This window comes from Carex rostrata, chromosome 9, assembly GCF_964058835.1.
Source record: "Carex rostrata chromosome 9, lpCarRost1.2, whole genome shotgun sequence".
NCBI lineage: Eukaryota > Viridiplantae > Streptophyta > Magnoliopsida > Poales > Cyperaceae > Carex > Carex rostrata.
Genome location: NC_135926.1, coordinates 6,973,241 through 7,000,947, shown reverse-complemented (window position 1 = coordinate 7,000,947; position 27,707 = coordinate 6,973,241). Strand labels below are relative to the sequence as shown.

Genomic DNA, 27,707 nt, shown 5'->3' with positions numbered 1-27,707 from the left:
ATCAGTGACCGGGCTGGATAACCTCAGCAACCTCAAGCGCTTGAGCATATCATGCTGTCCAGAGTTATGCAATTGGAATGATAAAACACTGCCACTATCACTCGATTTCCTGAAACTTGATTGTTGTGACAAGCTGAGTTCCTTGCCAATGTTATTGGTTCAAAACCATCTAAACACTCTCAATGTTCTTGTGATAAAGAAGTGCCCAAGACTGGCTGTGTTGGAAGGTTTTCATGGCCTGATGAAACTGACATTTGTGGAACTACTACACTGTAGGAACATAAGCATCTTTCCTGCTACTGAAAGCCTCCAATTCAGGCCTAATATTTTCATTGGTGATTGTCCTTTGATGAGAGGCTGGTGCCAGAGAAACAACATCACTTACTACAAGGTCTAGGTACAACATTTAAAATAAATTATATTAGATTATTTAGAAGCTAGAGACCCTTGACTATATAAATTTATTAATGGAAGACGCAAAAGGTACCAAAAGCTTGGTATATTTTCTAGAATTTCATGCTTAAACTTTGATTGATTCATAAAGCATAAAAAAATATACCCAAGATGCACAATTAGACAAAAAAAAAAAAGAATAGGAAAAGAGGTTATTTTCAGTGCTAGAATTTATTTTGTTGTTACAGGACCAAACAACTTCAATTATACTGATGTCCAGCATGTCATGTCTTATTTTCATTAGAAGTTCTATCGTCTTATTGGCAACCCCCAGGATGATAGAGAAGATGAACAGGAAAGTGGTTGTGATCTCTGGAGAAGTAGGAGTCTAGCTTGCTAACCGAACTCAATTAACAAATTTGTGCGTTTCTTACTCTTAATTCTTTTCTTTACTTTATTTTTTAATTTTGTTTGTGCATCTTGCTTGTTTATCTTGTTTGATTTCGGTTTTACCGTCTGTTGCAAATTAAGCAAAACAGTTGAATTTTTTGTTAAGGCAACCATTCACCCCTCCCTCTAGGTCAATGTTGGTGAAAACACCTCAATGTTGGGTGTTTTGGTCATTTGTAATTTTTTCAGTGTTATGTATATTAGTTCTTTTCCATTTTGTCTTCAGATAGCTAGGTCATTTTCTGCACAGTTATTTTCGGAGAAAGTATTTGGAAATTTTGAATCATTACTCCTGTGTGTCGTGTAAAAGTTGGTAGAGTTAGTGCATTCAGAAACAAAATAAAAGTTGGTGGGCAGCTAATTTCAGTTAATAGAAATGCTGGGTGTTATTTGCAATTGATGCAGATTTTTTTTTTTTTTAGAGTGGGACGGGATGCTTAAACCCGTCCGGGAATTTTTTTTTTTTTCCCGTCATGGTTAACGGCTAATCCGATTAACCGGGACGGGTCAATTGGACCCGTCCGGTGGGACGGGTTTACAGAGCCCGATCTACTTAGTTTTCGCAAAAACTCAAAAGTAGTGTTCTTTTTAAATATTTAATTTATTTTATTTCTATTAATAAAAAAACCCGGAGCAAATCAATCTTTCTTTCCTTTATTTACTTTAATTGTTTAAAACTCATCTCTTTTAGGTATTGAACCCAAACTTATGATTAATTAGAACAAAACCCCACCATTTACTTTATTTACTTTACTTTATTTTATTTTCTGAAATTAATTATTAAATTTTAAACTAAGTTTTTACCATACTCTCTATAGTTCGACATTCAAAGTACTACAAGGATAGATTGTGCGCTTGCAACTAATCTTTCTTTGGATATTTAGGTTTATAAATTTAAAAAATCTAAAGAATATAAAAATAATTACAATTCCCTATCTCCAAAATACTCATCAATTTACTTCACGAGTGATCAAAGAATATAAAATGTTAGTCTCCTAAATTATACACGATCTACAACAATCAGTTTTTTCTTTGAAAAATAATGAGTGTCGACAATATAAAAAAATCATATGAACTATGGAGATTATTTTTCGGTACATATAGTATTTTTTATAAAATATATAAGAAATTTTTTATATAATCATTGATTTTTAAAGAAAATGGAGGATCAATTGATTTTCATTATATCTACGTAACTCCGCCTCTGAAGTTAGGTCAGATTGAAAGTTAATATGAATTGTAAAGTTATGGTCTCACCAGGAGCGGACGCAGGATTTTTGTCAGGGCGGGGCAATAATCGGATGCAAATAGCTTATCGGGTTCAAACCCAATAGCTTATCGGGTTCAATTCAACATAACAAAAAAATACCAATCAATATAATAAAAATCCTAAATTACTTGAAAAAAATCAAAAATTCAACATTTGTAGGTAATTTGAAATCAACATTTTGGTTCAACTTGGCAGCCTCTGCCTTTGAATTCAAAAAAAAAAATAATAATAAAAACATTTTGGTTCAACTAATTTTCGCTATTTAGGATCAGCGCCTATTTGGGCTCCGCTAATTTGTTTCGCTCAGAATTTATATGGGCTCCGTTCTGTCTATTAGATTTCCAAAATAGGCTACAGGGGGACAATTTGAATTCCAGGGAGGGGCAGAGGTCCGAAAAGCAGATTTTTAGCACTATTTTTGAAAATCCAGCGGGAGGCAGCTGACCCCCCTGTGCTACAGTAGATCCGCACCTGGGTCTCACTCTACAATAAAATAAAAAAGAAATGAAAACTCAGTGGTGGGAAAACAAATGAAACAAACTAAAAATTTAAAAGATAAATTTAAGAAAATTAATTAACTAACTCTACTTCGCGTAAACTTTATCCCCGATTGAGCTAAGATGTTGGAAAAATTGATTGGGGGTATTTAAGAGTTTATGGTGGTAGGTATCAACCCTGCATTTTAGAATCCGTATCCTCTCCGGTATTGCAGAGGATTACCCTCACTTTATCCAGTAGTTTGCTGTTTGCGGAGGAGGTGCAGCGTGAGAAAATAATATAGCCAGTAAATTTTCTTCTTCCATTCACACGTGGAACATGTGGTCAGAGACCTCGATGCCCATTCTTTCATTTATCCACTCAAAATTTACACCAGTATCTTAAGATACCTGACGTGTCAACCTCCAAAATTGCCATGTCTGACACTGCTGACTGTAATCTCAAAATTTCCCGGGGACTAACCTTCTACTTGACATTTCCCACAAATCTCTCGTTCTCTACCCCTCACTTTCCCATTGGCCGTCTCTACAGCTCCAACAATGGCGACCGCCAATCTCCTTCGTCTTTCCCTCTCTCCAAAATGTAAACCGAAACTCCACTCTCGTTCCTCCAGTTCAGCCCACACCTCCCTCCCTAGATGCCGCCTCCGTCCCTCTCCAGCGCTCGTTCTCCGAGTCAAAGCCAGCATCGCTGTAGAGATAGGCGGAGATGAGGTTGTTGGAGAAGCGAAGCGATCTCCTTCTCTGTTACTTGATGTTGGCGGGATGATGTGCGGCGCGTGTGCCTCGCGTGTAAGAACCATACTCGTGTCAGACCAGCGCGTGGAGTCAGCGGCGGTCAATATGCTTGCTGAGACCGCTGCTGTGCGGCTACGGTCAGGATTCGATTCTATGGTAATTTTTCTTTTTGTCAATCAACTAATGTTTCTTAGTAGTACAGAATTGTCGATCTAATTTTATCCATATCTTAAACAGGAGATAGCGGAGGAATTAGCAAGTAGGCTAACAGACTGTGGTTTCCCTTCCAAAAGGAGGCTGGGATCTGGTGTGGCAGAGAATGTGAAGAAATGGCAGGAGATGGCAGAGAGAAAAGAGGAGTTGCTAGTAAAGAGTCGAAATAGAGTTATTTTTGCCTGGACACTAGTTGCACTTTGCTGCGGGGCCCATGGGTCGCATCTCCTTCATTCCATAGGAATTCACATTGGCAATGGTTAGACATGCATGATATGACTTATTTCCAAAGCTGAAGCGAAAATGTGCATCTTTTATTAGAGTGTGTTTTTTATGTAATTCAGGGTCCTTTATGGATTTGCTACACAACTCTTATGTGAAATGTGGAATTGCTTTGCTTTCCTTGTTTGGACCAGGCAGAGGTACTTCAGAAAAATATTTTTTATATTTATGGAATTTCGGTGTTTCACTGAAGATATTCGAAACTATATGTAATATTCTGATTTCCTTTGCAGATATACTGTTTGATGGTGTCCGAGCCTTCAAGCAAGGTTCTCCTAACATGAACTCTCTTGTAGGATTTGGTTCCATTGCAGCATTTATTATTAGCACAGTAAGTGGATTTTCTTTAAAAACATATTTTACCACTTGCATCAATGTCTATAATATGTTTATTAATGTGTAGTTGTTTTCAAGTAATTTTATTCTTTCCCTCTGATTCCCTGAAGGTGACTTTGCTGAATCCAGAGCTAGAATGGGATGCTTCCTTTTTTGATGAGCCGGTGAGTTTCTGAGATATGAAATGAATATTTGTGAAACAATGCCTTAAAACTAGTTAGGATATTGATGTACATGGTGGGTGCATTACATGAATACTGCAAAATTTGAAAATATCATGCATATCCCTGCTCAATGTGAATTAACATCAAATAGAGTATATATCCAGTATGGAGCATGAGAAGACAGGAAATCACTTTCTCAGCTCTTCACTTGCCCATTTTTTTTGTCAAGGGCATTTCTGGTGTGCACCCGAGTTTTTAGGAACATCTTTTCTTTTCATAAAATGCAAGGGCTAAAATTTAAATTCGAGGGATTGAACAATTTTTTTTATTTGGAATAGAGTATTTTCATCCATTTACTTATTAGGAGATCAACGATTGTGATACAAATTTAAAAGTCAACTTCTATTATTGTGGATGTATGCTAAGGTAGAATGTACATAAAAACTCACATTCGTGGCAGAATTAGCTTTTTTTTTCATCAATTCTAAAGCCATGTTAATCTGCTCTCTCTTTAACTCAAGTGAAATGAGGCAGAAAAGAAAAATATATCTCAAGTGAATTATTGAAAATATTTCTTTTGTAAGGGCATGAATGAAATTCTTCCATTTTTATTCTGCCATATCTAAAATTTTGCTGCTCAAGTTGAATTGTGTTGTAGTATTCAGGTGATGCTTCTTGGGTTTGTGCTTTTGGGGCGCTCTCTTGAAGAAAGAGCTCGGCTCAGAGCATCTAGCGATATGAATGAGCTGATTGTATGTTTCCTTTTCTTGTAAAGCATACTCAATTTATACCTAAACTTGTAAGTTGCTGGATTTTCTAATATTAATCGTGCGCTTTTGCGAAGGACATTTAACATTTCTTTCCTTTGCTACCACCTAAGTACCTAACACCTTTGTAATTTTACCCTGAGTTTAAACTGTTAACTTATTCTGATCGTAGATGGTTTATTCCGACAAAATACTGTAAAGAATTAAGCTTTTTCTTCAGGGAGATGACAACTAGAATTTATATTCTGTGCTTTCTGAAAAATAACAGAATGTTATTATGTTATTGCAAGTACAGTAAACTTTCACTGTAAGAAGACCTTGAATTTTTTTTCTTTTTGTTTTGCAGTCATTGTTGTCGCCGCAGTCACGGTTAGTTGTTGCCTCGACTGAGGATGCATCGGATAGTGTTATTAGCCCAGATGCTATTAGCATTGAAGTACCAGTTGATGAAGTTCGTGCCGGAGATTCAGTATTAGTTTTGCCTGGAGAAACCATACCAGTTGATGTATGCAATATGTTCATTTAGATATGCCTTTAATTTTCTTTTATTTTCTCATAACTAGTTAGAGAAGTACAACAAAATAATGCATTTTTGCAGGGAGAAGTTATTAGAGGGAGAAGTTTTGTTGATGAATCTATGCTTACTGGAGAATCACTTCCTGTTTTCAAGGAAATTGGTTTGCCTGTTTTTGCTGGAACTGTAAACTGGGTACTATTCTTGATTATATCTTTACTTATTCTCTTACATAAAGGTTATATCATCTTTATATTCAAGCTATACTCGTCAGCACCAAAATGTTAGCTTATAAACTTTTTTTGCCAAAATAAACTAGGTTTCTGTCCTCCTTTAAAGCAAACAATACTTTAAACTGTATTTGCAAACAGCAACCAAAATGTCCCTCCATATCTGCAAATAGCAATAACCATTTTCTGTACTGTTTGCAAATATACCCAATGATCAAAGTCATTATTAAGTTGATAAAAAATGACGAATTTAAACCTAGTTTTTCAAATTAACACAACCAATCAGCTCATAAAAGTATATTAACTTAAAGGTCCACATTATTTTTTATGTTCTTAATTTTAGTACAATCAGGTTTAGGAAAAGAAAAAAGTTCAGAGCAGTCTTTTTTTTTTATAAAACTTTACCACCACTATAAACCAATTATGAGACCTAGCTGCAAATATCTCAATGATAGTTATTTTCTTTGATTTTCCTTAAATATTATGTTTAGCTATAGTGTTAGACATGTTGGGTGTTACTCCAAAGGAGATATTTTGAATAGCATAACTTATGCAATAATATGGAATATTTTGATTTCTTTTTATCATGAAAGGATGGTCCTCTGAGAATTCAAGCATCTACGACCGGAGCATTGTCTACTATTGCCAAGATAGTCCGAATGGTTAGCAATTGTTCTTAAATTGTTTTAAATCTTTAGATGAGTTTTGCAGTACAAGCTGAATTATTGTACACAGGTTGAGGATGCGCAAGCACGTGAAGCCCCAGTACAGAGGCTTGCGGATGCAATTGCTGGGCCTTTTGTTTACACTGTCATGACACTAGCAGCTGCAACATTTACCTTTTGGTGCTTCTCTTTAACCTTTTTATGCTTTTCTCATTAGTTAAGCAATATTTCATAATTTATAACTTGAATTTCAACTCAAGCCAACTTGACTTCAGTCAGCTTAGCAAAATACAGGTGTTGTTTGGTAGGGGGTTTTGATATTTGACAAAGGATATCTTTTCCATCAAATTATCACAACAGCTGAGCATGTTTTTGTGAATATCTGAAATGATGTGGTTGTTGGTTCAAAATGAGAAACATAAAGTATTTTCGAGCAAAGACAAACCACTGAATATAACTTTAAAATTAACTGTCACCATGTGTTTTGATAAAAGTTTTGTTGAATAAACTAGGTACTACATTGGAACCAACATTTTCCAGGATGTCCTATTGAATGATATTTCAGGCCCTGATGGAAGCTCCCTACTCTTGAGCTTGAAACTTGCTATTGATGTGCTTGTATGTACATTCTTATACTTCATTCTAATTAATTGGGATATTGGATATACCTTTTTCTTGTAACGAGTGATTATTGATTAAGGGATCTTACAGGTGGTCTCTTGTCCCTGTGCCCTTGGACTTGCAACCCCTACTGCCATCCTCATTGGCACCTCTCTTGGTAAATTTCTGTTCTATTCATTCTTGTGCATTTTAATTTGGTGGACGTGCGCACGTAGTATAATTGTTAGTAGTATGCCTACTGAGAACTATCCTTCTTGTTATTGTAATTCACCAGGGGCTAAAAATGGTTTGCTTATAAGAGGAGGTGATGTTTTGGAACGATTATCAGGAGTTGATGTTGTTGTACTTGATAAGGTAAAATCACATTATATGTTACAATTTCCTTTTGAATTGTTTTTTTTTTGTTCGTGGAAGCATAGAGGGCAATCCTTCATATGTTGTTAAAAAAGGTTGTACTATTAGCTAAGCTGATAGAGAAGAATACTTTTTCATAATATTCCAACTTTTTTGGGTCTCATTTCTCAGACAGGAACCCTAACTGAAGGAAAGCCAGCAGTCACAGCTGTAGCATCTCATTCTTATTCTGAATCAGAGATCCTTCGCTTAGCTGCATCAGTTGAAAAAACAGCATCTCATCCAATTGCAAAGGCAATTATCAACAAAGCTGAATCACTGCAGCTGGAGATCTATAGTACCAGAGGTCAACTAACTGAACCTGGATCAGGTTGCTTGGCTGAGATAGATGGGTCTATTGTAGCAGTTGGCTCACTAGACTGGGTCCATGGACGGTTTCAAACAAAAGCGCCGGAGTCCCAGGTGGCAGGTCTTGAAACCTCTTTGGGCTTTGGATTGCTACCTGGTATGGATTCTTGTTCAAGCTACTCGAAGTCTGTTGTTTATGTCGGGCGGGAAGGGGAAGGGATAATAGGTGCTATTGCAATTTCTGATGTGCTGAGGCCCGATGCTAAATCTACTGTCAGTAGGTACATGTTGTATATTTTTCTTCTATCTTGTACCTTATTCTCCTGCCTGTCAGATACCAAAATCATAAAGGGCTTTCTTGCAAAATAATTCGATCAATTTGCAGAAAATGAGTTCCTTTTGTCAAATTACTCCCAAATATTTGCAACTTTTGGTGATTATATACACAATATTTCTCATATCTGCAAACGCCACCCTAATTCATTTATGATAATTGTAAGTGTGACTCTACTTTCTCGTTATAGAAAATAGTTTGCATGTAGTGTTGGCAATTCCGCCTCTCCTTATATCAGTTGTTTTTACTAATTCCAAGATTATGCTAAAATCAAATAAAGAATATTTATGTTGGGTCATAGTCAGCTTTGTTTGCAAATAAACCAAAGAACGTGGCAAGTCACAACTTCGCAAATGTTGGGAGTTTTTGTTGCAAATACAGTAACATCTTCTGTATAATTTGCCTAAACCTTGAAAATAAAATAAGGAAAATATCATTGATTCAGTTGAATAAGCCCAAAATAATAGAAACAAAAAAAATATAGGAGTTCTCATACTTAAATGTGTAATGCAAATTACAATTTTGGCAAGGTTAAAGGAGAAAGGAATAAAGGCACTTCTCCTTTCAGGAGACAGGGAAGAGGCAGCTGCAAGTGTTGGCAGAATGGTGGGATTAGAAATGGAAAACATAAAAGCATCCCTATCTCCGCAAGATAAAGCTAGCATTATTTCAAGTTTGCAATCAGAGGGACACCGGGTTGCAATGGTAATAATCTATCTCTTAAAGGAAAATCAACGGAGTTCAGAAAAGGAAAAATGACAGAATTTAAGTGCAGCTGTATGTGTATATATTGAATTTGCTGTGCTCCACTCTGTATAGTATTCATGCTATTCCCTATTGATTACTTTCCTTTCATAAGAATTAAATAAATAAGACCATAAAAGATGTCTACTAGAAGAAATCAGCAAAAAAAATTCTGATATGAGATTTGTAAATGGCTAGAAATTATATTTTTATTGCGCAAGAAGCATGAAATTTGCAAAATTGAACCAGTCAACCAGCAAGATGATAGATCACACTTTATCCCTTGTTTCTCTCATAAAGTGTATAATCCTTTGAGAAATAAAAAGACAGCTCATTCATTTTTTAAGGTGGGAGATGGAATAAATGATGCACCATCACTGGCAATTGCTGATGTTGGAATTGCCATGCAAACTGAAGCAAAAGAGAATGCCGCCTCTGATGCTGCTTCTGTTATTCTTTTGCACAACCGGCTTTCTCAGGTGATAAATTTGCATATTATCCTCAAAGTGTGCTCAAGTTATATTAAATTATTCAAGCTCATATTTTGAGATGTGTTATATATAGGTAGTAGATTCTTTGAACCTTTCTCAAGCCACAATGTCGAAAGTACACCAGAACTTGGCATGGGCAGTGGCATATAACATGGTTGCAATACCACTAGCAGCTGGAGTATTACTTCCCCAGTTTGATTTTGCAATGTCACCATCTCTGTCAGGTTAAGCATGCTAAAAGTTTTTGGGCTTGAAGTTTTATCATTTATTGGATTTATTCTTATTAATTACAAACTCCCAATAAAATGCAGGGGGGTTAATGGCCTTGAGCTCTATATTTGTTGTCAGCAATTCACTGCTTCTTCAGTTGCATGGAGCATTTCAGAAAAGAGAAAACCCTTCATGAGTGTAAAAATAGGTTTAATTAATGGGTATTTTAGTCACTGAGCTGCGGATTCCTCTAGTTAGTCTTGATTTGTATAATGTTCAGTAGTTTGGTGATATGAATCTTAATTGAACCAGTATAAAATGCACCTGGCTATATTTTACAATAAATGAATAATAATTTTGTTAATTGGTGCCTTGTGAGATCATTTTATTTCATTTCCTTTTTTGATGTCCTTAATTGAAAGAGCATTTGTGCAATAGAAAGCCAGGTGGCAATTCGACAGGTATTTTATTAAATAATAAAGGGCAGACATTAGAGAAAGTACATCAATTACAAATTAGAGAAACTAGAGAAATTTAGATATATGCCCATCATAACTTCATCAATTAAATATTTACCCATCAAAACTTTAAATTTAGTTATTTCCCCATTCAAAATCATTCAAATTATTTATATCCCCATTTTGTGATTTAATCAATTAAAAACATTAATTTCCAGTGATTAAAAAATAGAATTACATTTTTACCCTAATCCCTTCTCTTTGCTAATTACCAATTTTCTTCCATTTTCATTCTATTTCTATGCTGACTAGTTGCTTAAAATCAATCTGTCTTGTTACCCCGCTTGCTTGTCCACCTGACCTCTCTCTCCTTGAGCCCCTCTTCTCAGTTCCTTCTCAATCCAAATGGACACACATTCAGACGGCGATTTCAGATTCGGGTTCTGATTCAAAAATCCTTAAATTGTTCTCTTTTCTGCTTAGATTCAATCTCTTAGCACAAGGGTCGGAGAGGTGCAATGGAATTGATAGAGCAATAAGGGAGAGAGATGATAGGCGCCTCCAGACCAAGTACTAAACTGCGGGACAATTAAGACAGAGAGCTGCAATGGATCTTATCACTTGATAGTCCTTTTGAAGTTATATCATCTCTTGTTATGCTTTATATTAAGACAGAGAGCTGCAATGGATCTTATCACTTGATAGTCCTTTTCACGGAAACTTTGTATTATATATTTATGCATCGATTCATTCATTTGGGTTTTTGATTATTCATTTACTAGTCTTTTCCCCAATGAGCTTTAATACATGATATTCTAATTATACACAATATGTCTTTTTATAATTATTGATCCACAAGAAAAAATAATGTTTCTTTAATTTGCTTGTAAATTAATAATTTTGAAAAGTCTAGAGGAGACATTTAGCCATGCTCCACGAAGAAAATGTAAGGAGAGAGGACCGGAAAGAGAATAGAAGGATAGAGGAGATGAAAATTTCTCCTTTTCCTTCTTGTTAATTTATATAACAAGCAAAATTAATTTTTACCCTTTGCCATATTTTTTTTTCATCGTGACATCTTATGAAGCATAACTTTAGGATTCTGAAATCAGCCAACCAAAAATTGACAAAAAAAAATGTGATAGGAATTGAGAAGAGAAGGCGCTCAAGGAGAGAGAGGTCAGGTAGACAAACAAGCGGGGCACCAAGAGAGAGTGATTTTAAGGAACCAGTCAGCAAAGAAATGAAAATGAAAATGAAAGAAGAATGGTAATTAGCAAAGAGAAGGAAGGGATAAGGGTAAAAATGTAATTTTATTTTTTAATCACTAGTAATTAATGTTTTTAATTGATTAAATTATAAAATGGGGATATAAATAAATTGAATGATTTTGAATAGGGAAATAACTAAATTTAAAGTTTTGATGGGTAAATATCTAATTGATGAAGTTATGATGGACATATATCTAAATTTCTCTACAAATTTATATTACAAGCCGGATTTATTTAACAAAATATCACACAAAATGCACGCCTACAAGGACGAAACTAGCAAGACGTTAATCTCTATCATATATTACACCAAACAGGTTTTTATTTCTCTATCGGAATCGTAGGAAATAAAATTAACTAATATTCTTATACAAGCTCAGCATTGTAGCATTGTAGATAGTATTAGACTTCTAATTAGCTAATATTCTTATACAAGCTCAGCATTGAGGCCAACACATAATGACCAATATAACAACCAATCATCCTAACTGAAATGATCAATCCTTTCTGAACCTTTATAAGGATTTTTTAAGGCGCTTAAGGTGCAGAGCTTATAACAAAGAATTCTTTTCAGGGCTCTTCAGTGTTGTTCTTCGCCCATTTCCCGTACTTTCCTCTCATTTTGTCTTCCAACCCCTTAGATTTCACCTCAGCCATAGCTTGGGCATTTACGATGGCCTCCTCTTGCACGCGTGCCTTTCTCCGGTTCCTCTTTCTGGTCGCCTCTTCTCTCTCTGCTTCCACTTCCTCGAACTCCCTTGCCCACCGTTTCTCAACCATACACCCGAACACAAGCACCAAAGACTGCACCAAGAACATCCCAAGGAAAGTCAACTCCAAAAGAAACATTAAGACCCATTGTTCCTTTCGGTCCCTATGCGAACCCAAGAAGTAACGGGTTGATTCATGCCTGAGAAAAAGGGAGAGAGAGCTGAGTATTTGTCCGACTAGTGATGCCAGCACCAAAGAGACGTGGATGATGAAGCAGAAGTGGGTGAGTTGGGAGTAGAAACCAATCAGCGAGGAAAGAAGTGTAGTTGCTGACACAGTGAAGAGGGTCCACCCGAAGGAGGTCGGTGAGCTCTTTAGTACAAAAATAGGAACAAGAGAGGCAGAGGCGAGAAACAGAAGGATTAGGTTTAGAGATGCTAGGAGGAGAGTTGAGAGTGATGAACTGCAGCTTCCAAGCTTAGACGACATTGCAATTTTGCTTTTCTGTGATTTTAATGGTATTTTGTTTGAAGATCCGAGGGGATCTTGAACTAGTTTAAATAGGAGGTGAACTTTCGAACCGTTGGGAAGACCCACATCCAACGGCTAAAATCTTGACAGGAAGGGGCCCCGAATCCTCCTGATTAGCTTTTGTCTTTTCTGCATATGCTGGTGTTTGTTTGAAATTATTCATACCCTTTATCACTCGCTTTGGAACTGTTAGAACATTTAACGAATAGAATTCAAGTTTGAATTATTGAGGAGCCAACCAGCTATCAGATAAGGGCCCGCTTTAGAATTAAAACTTCAAAAGTAACGTTCCAACTTTTTTTTTATCTTTTTTATACCTAAAATTTATGCTTAATTGGTGACGAGCGGAGAAGCAGAACTTCGTGCTGCTATTAGTGTGGCAGACACGATCACATAATCAAATATTATAATCTGAATGGGGGTAGCACCATAGGTCTCAGTTTGATATCTTTTGGGTTGCATTTCTACAAGTATGGCATAAAAAGAATAGAGTAAGGCTACAGCGCTACGGCTCAATATTCGAGTTTTCAAAATTCTAACGGTCGATCCGAACCGTTCATTTTGTTCTCCGTATTAATGTGTTTGGAGACCAAATTTTACATTTTTTTTAAATTTTTTTACTATTTTTCTAGATAAATAGAAAATCACTTGATCTAAATTATGCACCAGATATTTGATTTTCTACCTATTTAAAAAAATAATAAAAAATTTCCAAAAAAATATAAAATTTGGTTTCCAAACACATATTAGTATGGAGAACAAGATGAATGATTCGGATCAACCGTTAGGTTTACCGTAGCCCTCTATGCAACCCTAGCACTGTAGCCTTGCTCAAAAGAATATAGAGAGTTCTACAATATACACATAATTCTTGTCTTTGAGCACATTAACGGACGTACTATGTACAAATCCACACGCGCACTGAATTGGACACATAACACAATTCAGCTTGAAACATCATTGACGACCAACTTGCATTAAGTTAGAAAAATCATTATCTAGGAAAGGGCAAATAAGAAAAAGAAAAAGATGCTCCACACAACTAATCACTGTGGCATTTGAAGCACTCAATCTCTTGGCTCTGCAATATGGTGTAGAAGCTCAATTATCATCAATGACTTGCCACTGCCACAAGTTAGCAATGCAATTCAATATCAAAGCTACACTACATGAAATATAAAACAAAATTATTAAAGAAAATCATATGAAGCTCGTATTTACTGAGAACAGGAAACCAAAATAGGGTATCAACCCAATTGACAATATAAACAATAGTTGGTAGTTAAATCATATTCAATTAACTAGTCCTGTTTAAAAAGAGCCAGCAGGTATATAGCATAGTCTGGTCATAACCAGTTCAGTACTAAAAATGAAAGCCTACAATAACAACAAATACCTCAAGATCCATAAATCCTGATAGAAGAACGAATAGACTGGCGGCAGACAGGACAATTGGGGCATGAGTTGCGCTCCACTGCCAGGGCACATGGGGGGCAACACACAAGATGGCCACACGGCACAAAAGCTGATCTTCTGCGCCTCATTAGGCATATGACACAAAGCTCTCCATCAGACACCTCACCTGAGTCATCATCTGAGGCACTCCTTGTGGGAGATTCCAGAACCTCGTTGCGCAATTCTCTCTCTCTTTTTCTCCTCTCTCTCCAGTCCTTCAACCTCCACCAATTCCTGTTTTATGTAAATTTTGTGCATATTACACATTTAGTACTGGGTCAAATTTCCATGCCTTTTGTTGGTTATACTTAACATGTGCAACTGTTGTGGAAAAAAATGAGAAAGTTATACAGACGCTCCATGATCTTATTAAAAAGCCTCATTTTGATTGATACACATTTGGTTATGTAGAGTACTAGTTCATATTGAAAGTTTAGTAAACTAGTCAAATAACCTAACCGGTGCCTCATATGAATTGCATCGTCTTACTTCCAAAATTAATGACCAAAATTTACTTGTAGCACTTTGGCGTTTGCCCAAAATGATATGTCTGGGGACCAAAAGGAGAAATGTACGATAGTCACAGACCATCTGCAACTTGATAATAACATAAAAACTTTTACTAGTTGAACAACTTGAGAAGAAACTAATAACTTGGCTGAATTAATTTCAAATGATGTATGACTCACTCAATTAACTCCGCTTGTGTAATTTCTACACAACCTGTCCCAAGCCAGGAAAAAGGAGGGTTGTGATATGTGAGGCGAGCCAACATAAAATAGAGTCTTTTTATGGAATGAAACTCTCAATTCAAGTTGGGTTTCATTTCTAGCCTATCCCAACTTGTTTGGGACTAAAGTGTTTGTTGTTGTATGACTCAATTCCTGAGAAAAAAAAACAATACCTATAGATGGCGTAGCCCAGAATGCCGACTGAGACTGTTCCCATAAATATGCCGCTCCAAAAGAGGGTTGTTGCTGTGACAGCTAAATCTGACTCGATCTTGTCCCTAGTCTTCTCAGACCTAATGAGCTGATAAGTGTCAATACGAGATGCTAAAAGTAATAGAAAACAAACAGCTAGGTATGTATAGAAATAAAATATTACAAGAAACAAGGCATATCTTCACATGGCTTAATCTCGAGAGATTCATTCTTGGTGCTGCAAATTCCAACGGCTGTGATCTCTTTTCCCACTGGTAGGATCTTTTCTTCATCCAAAAGTGCCACCTTTAACAATAGTAAACACAGTTCAACAAGAGCTTTTTTGAGTAAAGGTTGGAGGTCAAGTCATCCAACTATTTAATGTCCTCAAGGGATTCCCCCATCCGGATTTCGAACCTGTGACCTCCCACACGGAGGGCATTGCTTTGCCACTAGACCAAAGGCTGGTTCTCAAGTTCAACAAGAATTATCTCTGCAAACGCCCCCATCCAACATTTCTTAAATTTTGATATGAGTCTAATATTTTTTTTAAGGCTATTTTGCAAACAACACGTGGTCCGTAGTTCAACAGATCAAAACGTACAGTATTCTAAAATTTAAGTTTTGACCAAGTTTTGCCTCCTATTGATTAACATATTTTTTCCCGCAAAGTGACACAAATTGAACTTAGGAAAGACAATAAGGAACTTGTACTAAAGTCAACTTATGTGCAATAATAATTTGTTCTAAAATAATTACAATAATACTTCTATAAAGCCTATGATTGAATTATAAGAACAATGCTAATGCAATTTTGGGTGGTTTTCAATTAAAATTGTTAGTTGTAATCTGCCAAACCACCACCAAACTATCAGATATAAAAGAACATTGGCAAAAATTGGACGTATATCAGTCCATTATTTTTTTTATAAGGAGGAACATACCGGATATCCATTACCAAGAATAGCCTGAAATAGAGTATAAGGAGTTGCTTGAACAGGGTGCAAGTGATGGTATACTGTTGTGAGAGGCAGAGGGTGTGTGGATCCATCTAATTTGACATTAACATAGCCTGAATTGAACCGATGACTTCCTTCAACTAGGACAAACGGCACCTGTAAAGACAAGTGGTTCATAAAAACTATATCGAAATTTTGGCTAACACTCAAATATTTGGCACAGAATATTCATTAGAGATGCTCATAAGCCCCCAATAATACTGAATTATGCCTGATATGCTGAATTTCTGAAGCTAATTCTGAAAATAACTTTAAATTGTGTGGATAATCCTTATTTTGTAATCATTCATCTTAAGTTCCTTGCAGTTTGTGGAGAACTTAAGAACCACAAAAGATGGGACAAAGCAGGCGAGAGCCACAACAAAGAGGGGATATAAAGTGTTACACTGACAGTCAAACCAATAATTACACCAGACAAGTAAAAGGGCATGGCAGGTACAGCATGATAGTCTTTTGAGTTATAACATAAAGACAATCCTAGGCATATCAACTTATTACCGATCTGAACGATGTCGTCCTTTGTTCCTTCCATGCTTTTGCAAAGAGAGCATGGAGATCAAAGCTCCAGCCAATAACGCCCCTCCACTCATTGTATAGACACTATAAAAAAAAATAAAAGAGCCATAAGCTGAAAGTAACTTAATGCACAACTGTCACTTCTTCACTGCAAGAGTGCAACCTAGAAATTAACTACCAACAAGCGCGTCCTAAGCATCCAATGATGTTATCTAATCCTAATTTGAAATTCTGTGAACGGAGCAAATATGCGAAAACAAATAAACAGCAAGAATTACTCAAGTACCGTCTGAGTCTGCTTTATAATTACGGCTCTTTCACCCGATCCTTGTGAAACAAGAGCACCGACCGCCTTCCCTCCACTGAAAAGCCCTGTTGCCGAGTCAGCGCCGGAGCACGGCTGTACCTGTCCGCGGATTACAACGAGGCGCTCGCCTCCAGTTTCCTCGGTAGAACTGCCGTCTCCAGTGTCGATGACGGAGCGAAGATCGGAGATAGGGGCGGAGGGAGCGAGGCGGATACGGCGGAGCGCGTTAGAGGTAGAGAGGTACTTGAACCAGGAACTGGCGGCGCAAAGGGCAAGCCCCATGCCGAGCAGCGCGCCGTCGAAGGCCGTCGCGGCTCGAGCCAGCGCCGCCGCTGTCTCGTCGCGCGACGACATGCCTTGTGCTATGGATTTTGGGATGTTATTTTTTTTCTTTTTTTTTTCTTTTTTTGGGTTTTCTCGGTGAAGCCGCGGTTTACTGGTTTCTCAGTCTCTCTCTTCTCCCGGTAGAAGCTTCTTCGTCTCTGGGAATTGACCTCATTTTTCTTTGCATCGGGAACCCGGGCTAAATTAAGGCGGTTGTATTTTTTAGCCTCTTCTCTCTTTTCAAGAGAGTCCGTTTGAAAGATCGATTTTACGGCCTCTACTTTTTGGCCCGTTCATGTATGGAATGTTGGAAAAATGAAAAATGAAGAACCTTTTCTACCCTATTATTTATTTTTTTTATCTGCGCATCTAGTGGAAAATTGAAATTTAACTTATTCTAACATGTAAAAAGTCATTATTTCTCAATGCCATCTTTCTTATGACATAATGGGAATGAAATAGAAATGGCTAAAGTGGACAAAAGCAGGATTTGACTGCATATTTTTATTACAGTTCTACTTTTTCTTTTTTCAATTCCATCCAATTTCACTAGTGGTAGGCAACTATTTCATTTCATCACAGTTCCATACTCTTTCTTCTATTCTCACTGTACCGAACAGGCCCAAGAGAACTGGGCCTTTTATAATGCTTTTAACCTTTTAAGTATCAAACTGACTATAAGCCGAGATAAATCTGTGACAGGCGTATGAAATGTGAATGTTATCGTATGGCTCAATAGTTTATTAACAGCAGAATTCCAATCGAAAAGTACTGTCTCGGTACTTCCAGTATCAAAATCCAAGTTAGTTCTTTTCCAATATGCGGTTTTCGAAGATCCATCCACTTAGTCTTTTTTATAAAGCAATTGCAAGCAAGAATATACAACTTGATCGAAGTAACAGCCAATTGTCGCCTTGAAAAAAATATTTCAAATTTAGAAAGATCATTGGTGGGAGAAATTGTAAGACACTAAGCACTATGAATAACTCTTAACAGAACTTAGAATTACTTTTTGTTGTTCATTGGTTCGTAAGGCTAATTTTTCTTAATAAATTTGAAAATCTTGCATTTTTGATTGATTAAAAAAAAAGATAGCATTTAGCTGCAAAGAAAGTTTCAGTTCAAATAAATATAATTAATCTGATTATAATCTTGAATCTAGAAATAATGAACATTGCATCACTGTAGAGAAAAAAGGACAGAGCGAGAGAGAATCATCAATTCAGATCTGCTGTACAAGTGGGTGAACATGAACATCGTGCTAGTATATCAATTTACAGAGTTTTTTTTTTCTTGAGTGATGCTTCTACGAACACCAACTCTTACCAAAAATCCATAGAAGCATTTGACTGGTTATATATATAAATTGTTGGTTGAATAAAATACACGCAGTTTCGCCTAAAATTATGCTAATAAAAATCAGGGACAAAAGTTTCTTTGGTTCTTCACCAATGAAGACCCACCACGTGCGTAAACCATGTAAAAACAATATGGTTCACAGTTTTATAAATTTTCTTTTTACATGATTCTTCATTGGCAGAGAAGATTGCGGTGATTTTGCCCCATGAGATAAAAAAGTATCTGTTTTCTCTATTTTTTCTTACAGCATATTACAAACATGTGCTCTTCGGAAAAGGAATGGAAGATTTTCAACCCTTTTAAGTATCTAATCGAAAATCAATAGATCTAACACTTCATAAATTAAACTAAAAGCATGAAGTGGATTTAGAAGTATCATTGGATAGCTTTCTAAAGAAAAATATCTCGTTAGTACTGTCCATTCATGCTAGGTGAACGTGGTGATATCCTTTATCATTATTTTTTATACCGGGGATTCAAATCACGTATATGCACAGGCGCACAGCATAAAACAGGAAATATCATGCACGACTTCAAAAGGCAAATTAGAAATTGGTACAGTAAAATCATTTGAAATATTAATGCCGTTGGGAGGCATCAAAGTATAATCGGAACTTTGTTCAATTCTTATAATCTATTGTGAGAACTGCACATCCTGCTTTAATTTTTTATAGGCTATGAACAAGGACACGACATTAACCTGATATTTCCAGACCCCGTTAGTGCACAAAAGAGTATTCCTTCACGTTATCTGCTCTTGTCAAAGAACATTTTTAATGCTGTAACCGCTGTACAGAAGTGGAGATTGGTCCTGATTGGGGAAATAAATCTGCTCTGGTTCTTTGATAATCACGGGACCATGTTATTTCAAATCCAACCTTTTATCTGTTTTGAGATTTGGAATAACAGGGTCCTGTGATTCTCAAAGAATCACAGCAGATTTATTTCCCCTGATTGGAGCAGGGGTCTGTACCACTATTTCAATAAGAAAGAGACGTGCAATTGAGCAAGGCAATGCATGGCGAGCAATTACCACTTTCTGTCATTCTCATAAGCTAGAGACAAATATTAAAGGCAAATTTCCTCAATTTAAATATAAAGCTAAGTAAACATCATTTTAAATTAAAGTATCTAATTAAAACTCTATCCTTCCCACTTTCAACTTCAATTAGAGAATTTATTACATCACCCTAACAACAAGATGATCATATTGGCCGCAATGCCATCAAGTCATCAAAAGAATAATTTGAGAAAAAAGCAATAGGGTACCAAAATGTTCGCTCTTGGTACCATTACATTACATGCTAACAGGGACAGTGAATTTATGAAGATTGAAGTTAATAATTTCTTACGAGAGCATTTATCCATACAAAATCCTGCATAAGAGCTCATAAGAGAGCAAAATTTGCTTCACATAAAAACATACAAATAAACTAAAAGGCTACAGATATTTCCTTTCACAACAGAAAATTGGTTGGGGCTGTATAACAAACAAAAATCAAGCTGATGAGAAGCAAAATTCGTCAAAATGTGTACTCTCCTCTAGCGAGAGGCACAATGCTAGTTATTTAGTATGGAAGAGAGACTAAAAATGAATAAATATAGAAACATCATATGACATATATCTAAATAAGAGCTTGTACACCTTGTTCTTGCATTTCACGCAGTCTCCAAACTGGGAAATATGATTCCTCACCTGCCTCATCAGCATCCATCAGTTGCATGGCCCATGCATAATATACTGTGAGTATCGTGTCCTACCAACAGAAAAATATTTAAGTGTTAGCAACAGAAATTGCCTCAAACAATGCAAGTAGGCCTTGGTCTGAACAAATTAGCCTCAATATCCACTTTAAATAAAAATAAGAATAAAACATTTCATTTTTGGTAAAGACCAGTTGAGACCTAATTGATACAACACCAATGCCATTTAATGTATGAAACCCAATGCTTCATATCCATGAGGTATATATTGATTGCAAGCAACCTTTTTATACTAAATCAATAGATTATCATAAAAAATGAAACTGAGCTCACCTTCCCACCATCCATAATTTCTCCTTGCTTATCACGAACACAGTATATTTGCTGTGTTTGGAACTGGATTTATAAGAGTTTACAAAAAAGAATGGGATACATCAGAAATGAAAATAATAGTTCACAACAAAAGAAACATATAATAGTAAGTTAAGAGCCAATATTTTCTTACAAATAATATGATTATTGGTGTCGACCCCATCATTTTGGTTTCCCTCACATCAACCTCTGAGATGTGAAGAATCTGCAAAAGCACAATAAAAAAATACTCTAAAACTTCAGTTCACGGCAAGTGGGTTTATTACTTCATGTTAGGTCATCTGATTCAGTTCAGGCCCAAATCAATTTCAGATCCACATTTCTACTCCCATGATAGGTTCAGGCTCAATGCCGGAATCAAAGATGCTTTTACATTATTGCAGGACCTAAAAGATATTTCATGGTTTCATGGGTTTATAAATGTGAACGATCCTAAAAAGATGCAGAAACCTACTTTCTTATCAAAGAACATTCCTTGAGATTCATAGGCAGTGCGCTCCCCTTTACACCTCTCAAGCACCTCTTTGGTGCAATATTTCTTTAATGTCTCCAAATCCCCCTACAGAATTATTTAATTCCATTTCAGCACAATTACATCAGCATATATTCAAGTCAAGGGAAAAAACATGCAATGCAATGTCATGTATGGTCTCAAGCCTGAAACATGCATATTATATGTACAACCATCAAGAAATACCATATTGTACCAGTGTTATTGTGATAAAAATTCAAGTAAAAGATATAATGTTGTATGCTTAGCAAATAGAAGGTACAGGAGTATCATAAGTTCAAGTACCTTATGGTAGGCAGTGAGAACGGGATGTATTATTTCTTGTACATCAGAAACAAAATCCGGAAGTGAAAATGATCTTAAGCATCCCGTTTCAAAGAACATAAAAGAAATAAAATCACTTAGTAACAATAACAAAAAAATAATAACAAAGATTATGCCAATTATCTTACGGGTCTCTCCGACGGATTTCTTTGAAAGATAGACCTGTGGCAGTCTCTCCAAAGACGGTCTCATTCAAACTAGCAGGAAGAGTTAAAAAAAAGAAAAAAAAAATTAAACAGCATAATAGAATCATTTATGACGAAGAATATAGCAAGTCATCAAAGAAAAAGAGATAGAGAGAGAGAGAGAGAGTACTCTTGAATTTTGTGGACAATAGGGCTGTCACTTGTCTCCCACCGTTCCCTGACATCCTCTGCAATCTGTCAATACAGGCTGTTATCGTCTAGTCACCTTTACAAGGTTAAACATGGTTTTGCAATTGAAACTTTTTCAACCAAACTGAGACCTTAATCTTAAACACCATGTTTGGTTGTGGCCTAAAGGGTGGAATAAGGAGTTTAGGCCTCATTATTCCACCAAACGTGCCTTAATTGAGACGGACTAAGATGGCATAAGCCAATCTTTAGGCCGGCCTAAATTAAACCACCTCACATGGTGGTTTAATTTTTATTCCACATCGTGGCCTAACTTGAATGATTATAATAATATTTTATTTGTATATAATTAGTATATTATTATTAATAATTATTATAATAATATTATATAATTAATATCCTTTTATTAATAATTATTATTAATATTATGTTATATTGTTAATATATTAAATAATTATTATAATATTTATAGTTATTATTAATATATTAATATTATATAATTAGTATCTTAGTATTGATAATTATTATTAAAATATAATTAATGTCTTATATTGTTAATATATTAAATAATTATTATAATAATATTATAATATATTAATATTATATATTGTTAATATAGTAAATCATTATTATAATATATTATAGTTGTTATTGATATATTAATATTATATAATTAGTATCTTATTATTAATGATTATTATTAATATATAATTATATAATTAATATTTTATATTGTTAATATATTGCTGCTGGCAGCATTTCAGCAGAGGTGCTGCCGGGGCTATATTTAGCCGTGTGATGTCCAAACAACAAATCCAAACCGTTAGATGTTTAATCTATATTATAATCTACTTGAAGACCAAATTTTACATTTTTTGGAATTTTTTTACTATATATTAAGCTGGTTTGAAAACCGCTGATTTCAGTAAATTTCTGCATCATTGAAATCAGCGGTTTTCAAACCAGCTTAATATATAGTAAAAAAATTCCAAAAAATGTAAAATTTGGTCTCCAAGTAGATTATAATATAGATTAAACATCTAACGGTTTGGATTTATTGTTTGGACATCACAAAATAAAAAAAAACAGCGGCAGCACTGCCGGCAGCAAATTAGCCACAGCCTAATATATAATATATTACAGTTATTATTAATATATTAATATTATATAATTAGTATCTTATTATAAATAATTAACCAATTTAGGTTTTCAAAACTTTAGTCCTCCACCAACTCTAACCAAACAAGGAATAGTTTAAGCTATGATTTAACTTTAGGTCTCAACTAAACATGAATAATTTAGACCGGCCTAAGTTGGAATAACCAATTTAGACCTCCTTAGCTTTAGGCCACAAGCAAACATGGGGAAAGGCCTACACTTTGGCTTAAATAACAAAACAAGTGAAGTACCCCAATTTTCATTATACCATTCCAGTCCATTCATTGAGTACTAAATGTACGAGATACGCAGTCCAGATTACCACAACTTGTTGATAAAGATAGCCATAACTAATACAGAAATAAAAATACAAGTGTGTGCATATCAAATAAAAATTCCCTGCCCATATGCAGAAAAAGTGCAAACAAGTTTCAAAACTTTAAAATTAAGGAGAAATGGCAATACCTCTTGTCCCTTATTTACAACAGGCTTGGTGTAACCAGTGACTTTCCTGAACATCGGATGACCTTGCATCTACAAACAAACAATACAAATATTTAGCAGTGGTGCAGAAAATACTTCAATTGCAGACGAAAGGCCAATATTAAGATCTTTGCATGAATTGCTCTTGTATAAATACACCAGTTATACTATATTTATAGCATCTAGAAACAAAGTGCAAAAATTATATCAGAATAACATTTTAAACTCTAACCAAAAATCAATAACCAACTTCCTCTGATTTGGGATGTATTACTCATTAGTACATTTTGTATGAATACGACTCTTTTGCTTATTTTCTATCCCTCATGGTACATGCAACTTCTATTTTATGTTTGGTCAGAGTGATTGTCACCGAGTCTCATAGAGGCAAACACTCAGACAAATCAAAGAAAACCGGAAGAATCCTATAGTAGTCATTAAATACTAAAATAGCTTTTGTACCCTTTAAAGAAAAAAGAAACAAACAATTATGCCCCTGAAGAAAAGTGAACCATAAGTAACACCCTCCTATTGTTTTGTTTTTTATACCCAAACTTGCCTGTCCTTCCACACTCAGGTAAAGAGACAACAAAGGAGCTTTAGAAATACTTCCATGTAAGGAAATGAAGGTATATCTTATATTTCTCATGATTTTTAGAGGTATAAGACACGTTTCTCTAGTTTGGTCAGCCAAGAAAATTTGTTGATAATATACATATATATTGAGATTTTGCTAAGTTGGACAACTTCAACAATATCTCACATGCCTTTGCAAAACTACAAGGCACCAAAATACCTTTCTTTTCCCTCATTCATACCAATACAAAAGGGGTAACATAAGAGGATTCTCATGCATTTATAGGATGCATCTCCTTGATTCCTAGTAAATTATATTTTCATTTTAGTTCATACTTTTCATGAAAAAACAATAACAAAAAATCTCATGTTGCAATGCCTATGTAATATCAGATTAGGGAATGCCCACGCTTTATCAATAGAAAATCCCAGTGCGAATATAAAATTGCATCATCCTGTTTTTGTGAATCAAAACATCAATCACTACCTTTTGTTTGAGAGATTCCCATTTTTCCCCCAATACCGACCTCTTTATGGGGACCACAACCACTTCAGTCCTCGTGCTTCTCTCTCCTGAAGCCGCCGCAGCCTGCTGCATCTTCTTTGTCCTTGTCTTGCTATCAGCGCTCAGCTCATCTCTCACCATTTCAAAACTCTTCTTCGCCAAATTAGTAACTTTTGTATCTTTCAATTTCTGAAAGGCTGACGACACTGCCGGCGAGGCCGAGGAGATTGTTGATTTGAGTTTCGAAAAAATATCCCCGTACCCAAATTGCCCCTGTTGGTTAGTACTTGAAGTTGAGGCATCCTGGGACGAGCTTTCTGACGAGGAGGAGCTAGTTTGGTTTGGATTGGGTTCAGAACCCTGGCTGGTGCCTGTGATATGTTCCTTCCCGAGACCAAAAGTCTCTTTCACCTAGAATATATTCCATCAAAGAAACTTTTAGCAAGCAAGGATTTTGGTGGTACCAGTTCTACTGCATCCTAAATCCATTATGGTTTTAAGTTTATTTTATTTCAATTTCCTATTCTAATTATTATTATGCCCATTGCACTTAGTTGAGGTTATCCGAGTGTACAATACCCAGAACTGTACCCTACCAACACTACTTTAGTTCCTTCAGTACAGTCCTTATTTTATGAGGCCATATCAGATTTCCAAACCCAAAACTTCCAATATAAGGTGCTGGTGAAATATGGTTCTGGTTAATTACCGGCTCAACTTGCAATCTCCTACAAGGACCACTGGACAAGCTACTGATAAATTTTGATTTGGAGTACCTCCTCTTTTGCAGCCGAAATCTTTTCCTTGACACTGGCTGAAACCTATAAGAAAAAAAGAACAAATTTTCATAACAATTAAAAGTAAAATGATAAAAATAGTAATAAGTATCACAACTTGTTTGTCAACCTTTGTTTTAGACCAAATTTGGAACTAACTGCTTAATGCATGTTGTCATGATTTCAGTCTATCAAATCAAGTGTAGCTTAACTAAACCATTGGATTCACATTGGGCTAGTGCACTGGATACAGATAAATTACAAATAACCAGAGCCAGCATATGTAGGAATTAATTTTGACTCAGATTTCATGAGTTGAAGCAACACAGAAGACTTCATCTGATAACAGGTCAAGTCAGATTGGTAAGGTGATGTTTTACCATCTTCTCACAACTCGCAGGTATAATTCCAAAAAGACTGGTAAATCAAACACTTCAGAAGCAATAACAGATTGATAAGGGCAAATTCAAGTATAGCACCTAAAATTCAAAATAGTTTAATTTGATGTATATATTAAATACGCACTTATGCCTTGCTTACAAAGACTTGCCTACTTTAATTACATAAAAATACTACCAAGTCAAATTTAAGTAATTCTGTAAATTTGATATTTGATTTGATTCAAATAAGACAAGGATCATACAGAAGTTTCCAACTGACGATAAAAAGATAAATGCTTAAGACATTTAAAAAACCTTTTTTGATGTTTCTTCAGCTTCAGTCCAAACTTCATCGACGCTTTTGTAGACTTTCTCAGCTGTTTTCTTTGTCCTGCATAAGCAAGTACCCATCGAAATAAAGCTAATGTAGTTTTCAGTTAAATTGCAGATGCATTAAGTCCAAAAGCAAAATGACTGGTCAATTTTGGCCGATAAAACATGTTAAATTGAGGCCCAATTGAATTTAAATTAAATTGGGCAAAACTAAATAACACTGTTACATGCTTGTCAGGCCATGCATTCTCAAGAGAGAAACAACAACGAAAAAAGTAACAGATAAACTAGAGGATAAGAAAATTACTTTACTTTCAAATCATCAGTCACCACCCCAATCTTTTCATTTAGCTCCTTCACCGATTTCTGAAACTCAGGGTTGCTGTTCCAAATCAAGAAAAGAGTGTTCCAGGTTGAAATAATATAGTTAAACCACAGCATTAAATAAGTACTTAGTTGAATAAATCTATCATGTAGTGGAATAAACCTACAATGCACTACGCTGATATGTATACTAATTGTTGCCCCAGATAGTAGTAAAGGTTTCCCTGCCTATGCAGTTGTGTCCAGATTCACCGCAGTGAACATCCACTGAGCCTTTATCAGGTAGATAACCATTTGATAAGCTTCAATTGTGCAACAAAGTGGTTGTCTGATCCAACTTTTCCTTAATTAACCCTCAGTTGGGAAAACTTAAACAAGAATAGCTTGGAACAAGTTTGATCCAGCTTATTACCTCAATCATACCATATAAGTAACTGATTAAAAGCGAAATAAATAGAATCAAAAGCCTACAATTAATTGTGCGCCTCATAGAAACATTGTCAAAAACAATTATTGTGAACCTAGATCAAGTTGGTATTACACTGGTTATGTCACTACGGGCACATAGTGGTCTGTATTATGCCAGAAAGGCAAAAAAAAAACTTTGATTAATGGTCTAACCTCCATTTTAGCCCTTTCTGATTTCTGTGTTTTTCTGGCGAGTTTCGTGTTGCAATGTACACCCATAGTCAATTGAGAGTGTGAATTAGGCCATCTTAGTTCATTTGATGGCTTAATAATTTGTACTTGGGGCTAACAAAGCCTTAACTTAAACTACCTATAGAGCTTATTAAATGTATAGGAAATAGTACCAAATCAAACCCTTGGTTCAAAAAGCAAAGTATCACCTATTAGCTTCTCCTTTCAAGTGCTTAGAAAACTCTTTAAAAACACTTAAATGTCGATTAGTTGTGTGCTTATATCCCCCAGGCAATTGAAGATGTCTAATTTGGGCCTAAATAACCATAAAAAGAAAATATCAATAGACAAAAAATCCTACCATAAAGAAGTATAGAGAAATTTTCTAATATCGTAAGAAGATTTCTACCTGGAAAATCGGGATACTCTGATAAAAAAATCCATTGAAAGTGGAAAATGAAGGGGTAAATGTAGAATTCATACCGGCGTGAGAAGAAGATGACATGAAGATCGCCTGAGAACTCGAAGCAATGTCGAAGTTGCCATGCCAATCTCTCTCTTGCCTCCTTTTTCTGGACTTCTTTTTTCTCAGTCTGACGAGTAACTAACTGTTCACGCGCCACTCCCCTGTCGAGCGTACCAAAGAATGGAAACCAACCAAGGGACGGCGAGAAGCGACGCCGCGTGTAATTGAAGCAGCGGGGTACAATGTGCTCTGCGAGAGGTGGAAAACGAGAGTCGGACGAAAACCCTAAATAAGAATCGAACTGACCAGTGGGGTCAACTAACAGA

The 27,707-nt window shown here is 35.7% G+C and overlaps 4 protein-coding genes and 1 long non-coding RNA gene across 12 annotated transcripts; 2 read left to right on the top strand and 3 right to left on the bottom strand.

Annotated features, from left to right (window-relative positions):
• The first annotated feature begins 3,084 nt into the window (after window positions 1–3,084).
• Window positions 3,085–10,027, top strand: LOC144559743 (copper-transporting ATPase PAA2, chloroplastic). Of its 2 annotated transcripts, none has more exons than XM_078308857.1 (18): window positions 3,085–3,504; window positions 3,589–3,820; window positions 3,906–3,983; window positions 4,077–4,174; window positions 4,290–4,343; window positions 5,009–5,095; window positions 5,457–5,615; window positions 5,709–5,819; window positions 6,448–6,516; window positions 6,590–6,699; window positions 7,032–7,137; window positions 7,231–7,297; window positions 7,415–7,494; window positions 7,666–8,123; window positions 8,707–8,881; window positions 9,268–9,399; window positions 9,485–9,635; window positions 9,723–10,027. In XM_078308857.1, exons 1-18 carry the CDS (start codon window positions 3,151–3,153, stop codon window positions 9,815–9,817), a joined length of 2,616 nt encoding a protein of 871 aa, XP_078164983.1. In that variant the 5' UTR covers window positions 3,085–3,150; the 3' UTR covers window positions 9,818–10,027. The 2 variants fall into 2 exon arrangements, with proteins under 2 accessions (XP_078164983.1, XP_078164982.1); XM_078308856.1 differs by having other exon boundaries at window positions 3,086–3,504; window positions 3,586–3,820.
• Window positions 10,028–11,645: 1,618 nt separating this feature from the next.
• On the bottom strand, window positions 11,646–12,676 carry LOC144559741 (Putative membrane lipoprotein). The gene has a single exon (XM_078308855.1). The coding sequence runs from the start codon at window positions 12,548–12,550 to the stop codon at window positions 11,921–11,923; it is 630 nt and encodes a 209-aa protein (XP_078164981.1). The 5' UTR covers window positions 12,551–12,676; the 3' UTR covers window positions 11,646–11,920.
• Window positions 12,677–12,976: 300 nt separating this feature from the next.
• On the top strand, window positions 12,977–13,620 carry LOC144559742 (uncharacterized). The gene is made up of 2 exons (XR_013513222.1): window positions 12,977–13,083; window positions 13,440–13,620. It is a non-coding gene; the product is annotated as an uncharacterized LOC144559742 (long non-coding RNA).
• SPL2 (E3 Ubiquitin ligase family protein) lies at window positions 13,439–17,347 on the bottom strand. Of its 5 annotated transcripts, none has more exons than XM_078308849.1 (7): window positions 16,792–17,347; window positions 16,488–16,589; window positions 15,915–16,085; window positions 15,155–15,276; window positions 14,952–15,071; window positions 13,989–14,281; window positions 13,439–13,757 (listed from the first exon to the last, which is right to left on the bottom strand). In XM_078308849.1, the coding sequence occupies exons 1-6, from the start codon at window positions 17,164–17,166 to the stop codon at window positions 13,990–13,992; spliced, it is 1,182 nt and encodes a 393-aa protein (XP_078164975.1). In that variant the 5' UTR covers window positions 17,167–17,347; the 3' UTR covers window positions 13,439–13,757; window position 13,989. The 5 variants fall into 5 exon arrangements, with proteins under 5 accessions (XP_078164975.1, XP_078164980.1, XP_078164976.1 ...); XM_078308854.1 differs by having other exon boundaries at window positions 13,439–13,673; window positions 16,792–17,343; XM_078308850.1 differs by having other exon boundaries at window positions 13,439–13,752; window positions 16,792–17,305.
• Window positions 17,348–19,816: 2,469 nt separating this feature from the next.
• LOC144559190 (mitochondrial import inner membrane translocase subunit TIM44-2-like) lies at window positions 19,817–27,707 on the bottom strand. Of its 3 annotated transcripts, XM_078308172.1 has the most exons (14): window positions 27,399–27,707; window positions 27,125–27,231; window positions 26,260–26,334; window positions 25,935–26,010; window positions 25,240–25,284; window positions 24,446–24,874; window positions 23,365–23,433; window positions 21,722–21,786; window positions 21,535–21,603; window positions 21,368–21,440; window positions 21,026–21,130; window positions 20,705–20,776; window positions 20,533–20,595; window positions 19,817–20,252 (listed from the first exon to the last, which is right to left on the bottom strand). In XM_078308172.1, exons 1-14 carry the CDS (start codon window positions 27,459–27,461, stop codon window positions 20,121–20,123), a joined length of 1,443 nt encoding a protein of 480 aa, XP_078164298.1. In that variant the 5' UTR covers window positions 27,462–27,707; the 3' UTR covers window positions 19,817–20,120. The 3 variants fall into 3 exon arrangements, with proteins under 3 accessions (XP_078164298.1, XP_078164300.1, XP_078164299.1); XM_078308174.1 differs by lacking the exon at window positions 27,399–27,707 and having other exon boundaries at window positions 25,240–25,286; window positions 25,936–26,010; window positions 27,089–27,189; XM_078308173.1 differs by lacking the exon at window positions 27,399–27,707 and having other exon boundaries at window positions 25,240–25,286; window positions 25,936–26,010; window positions 27,125–27,188.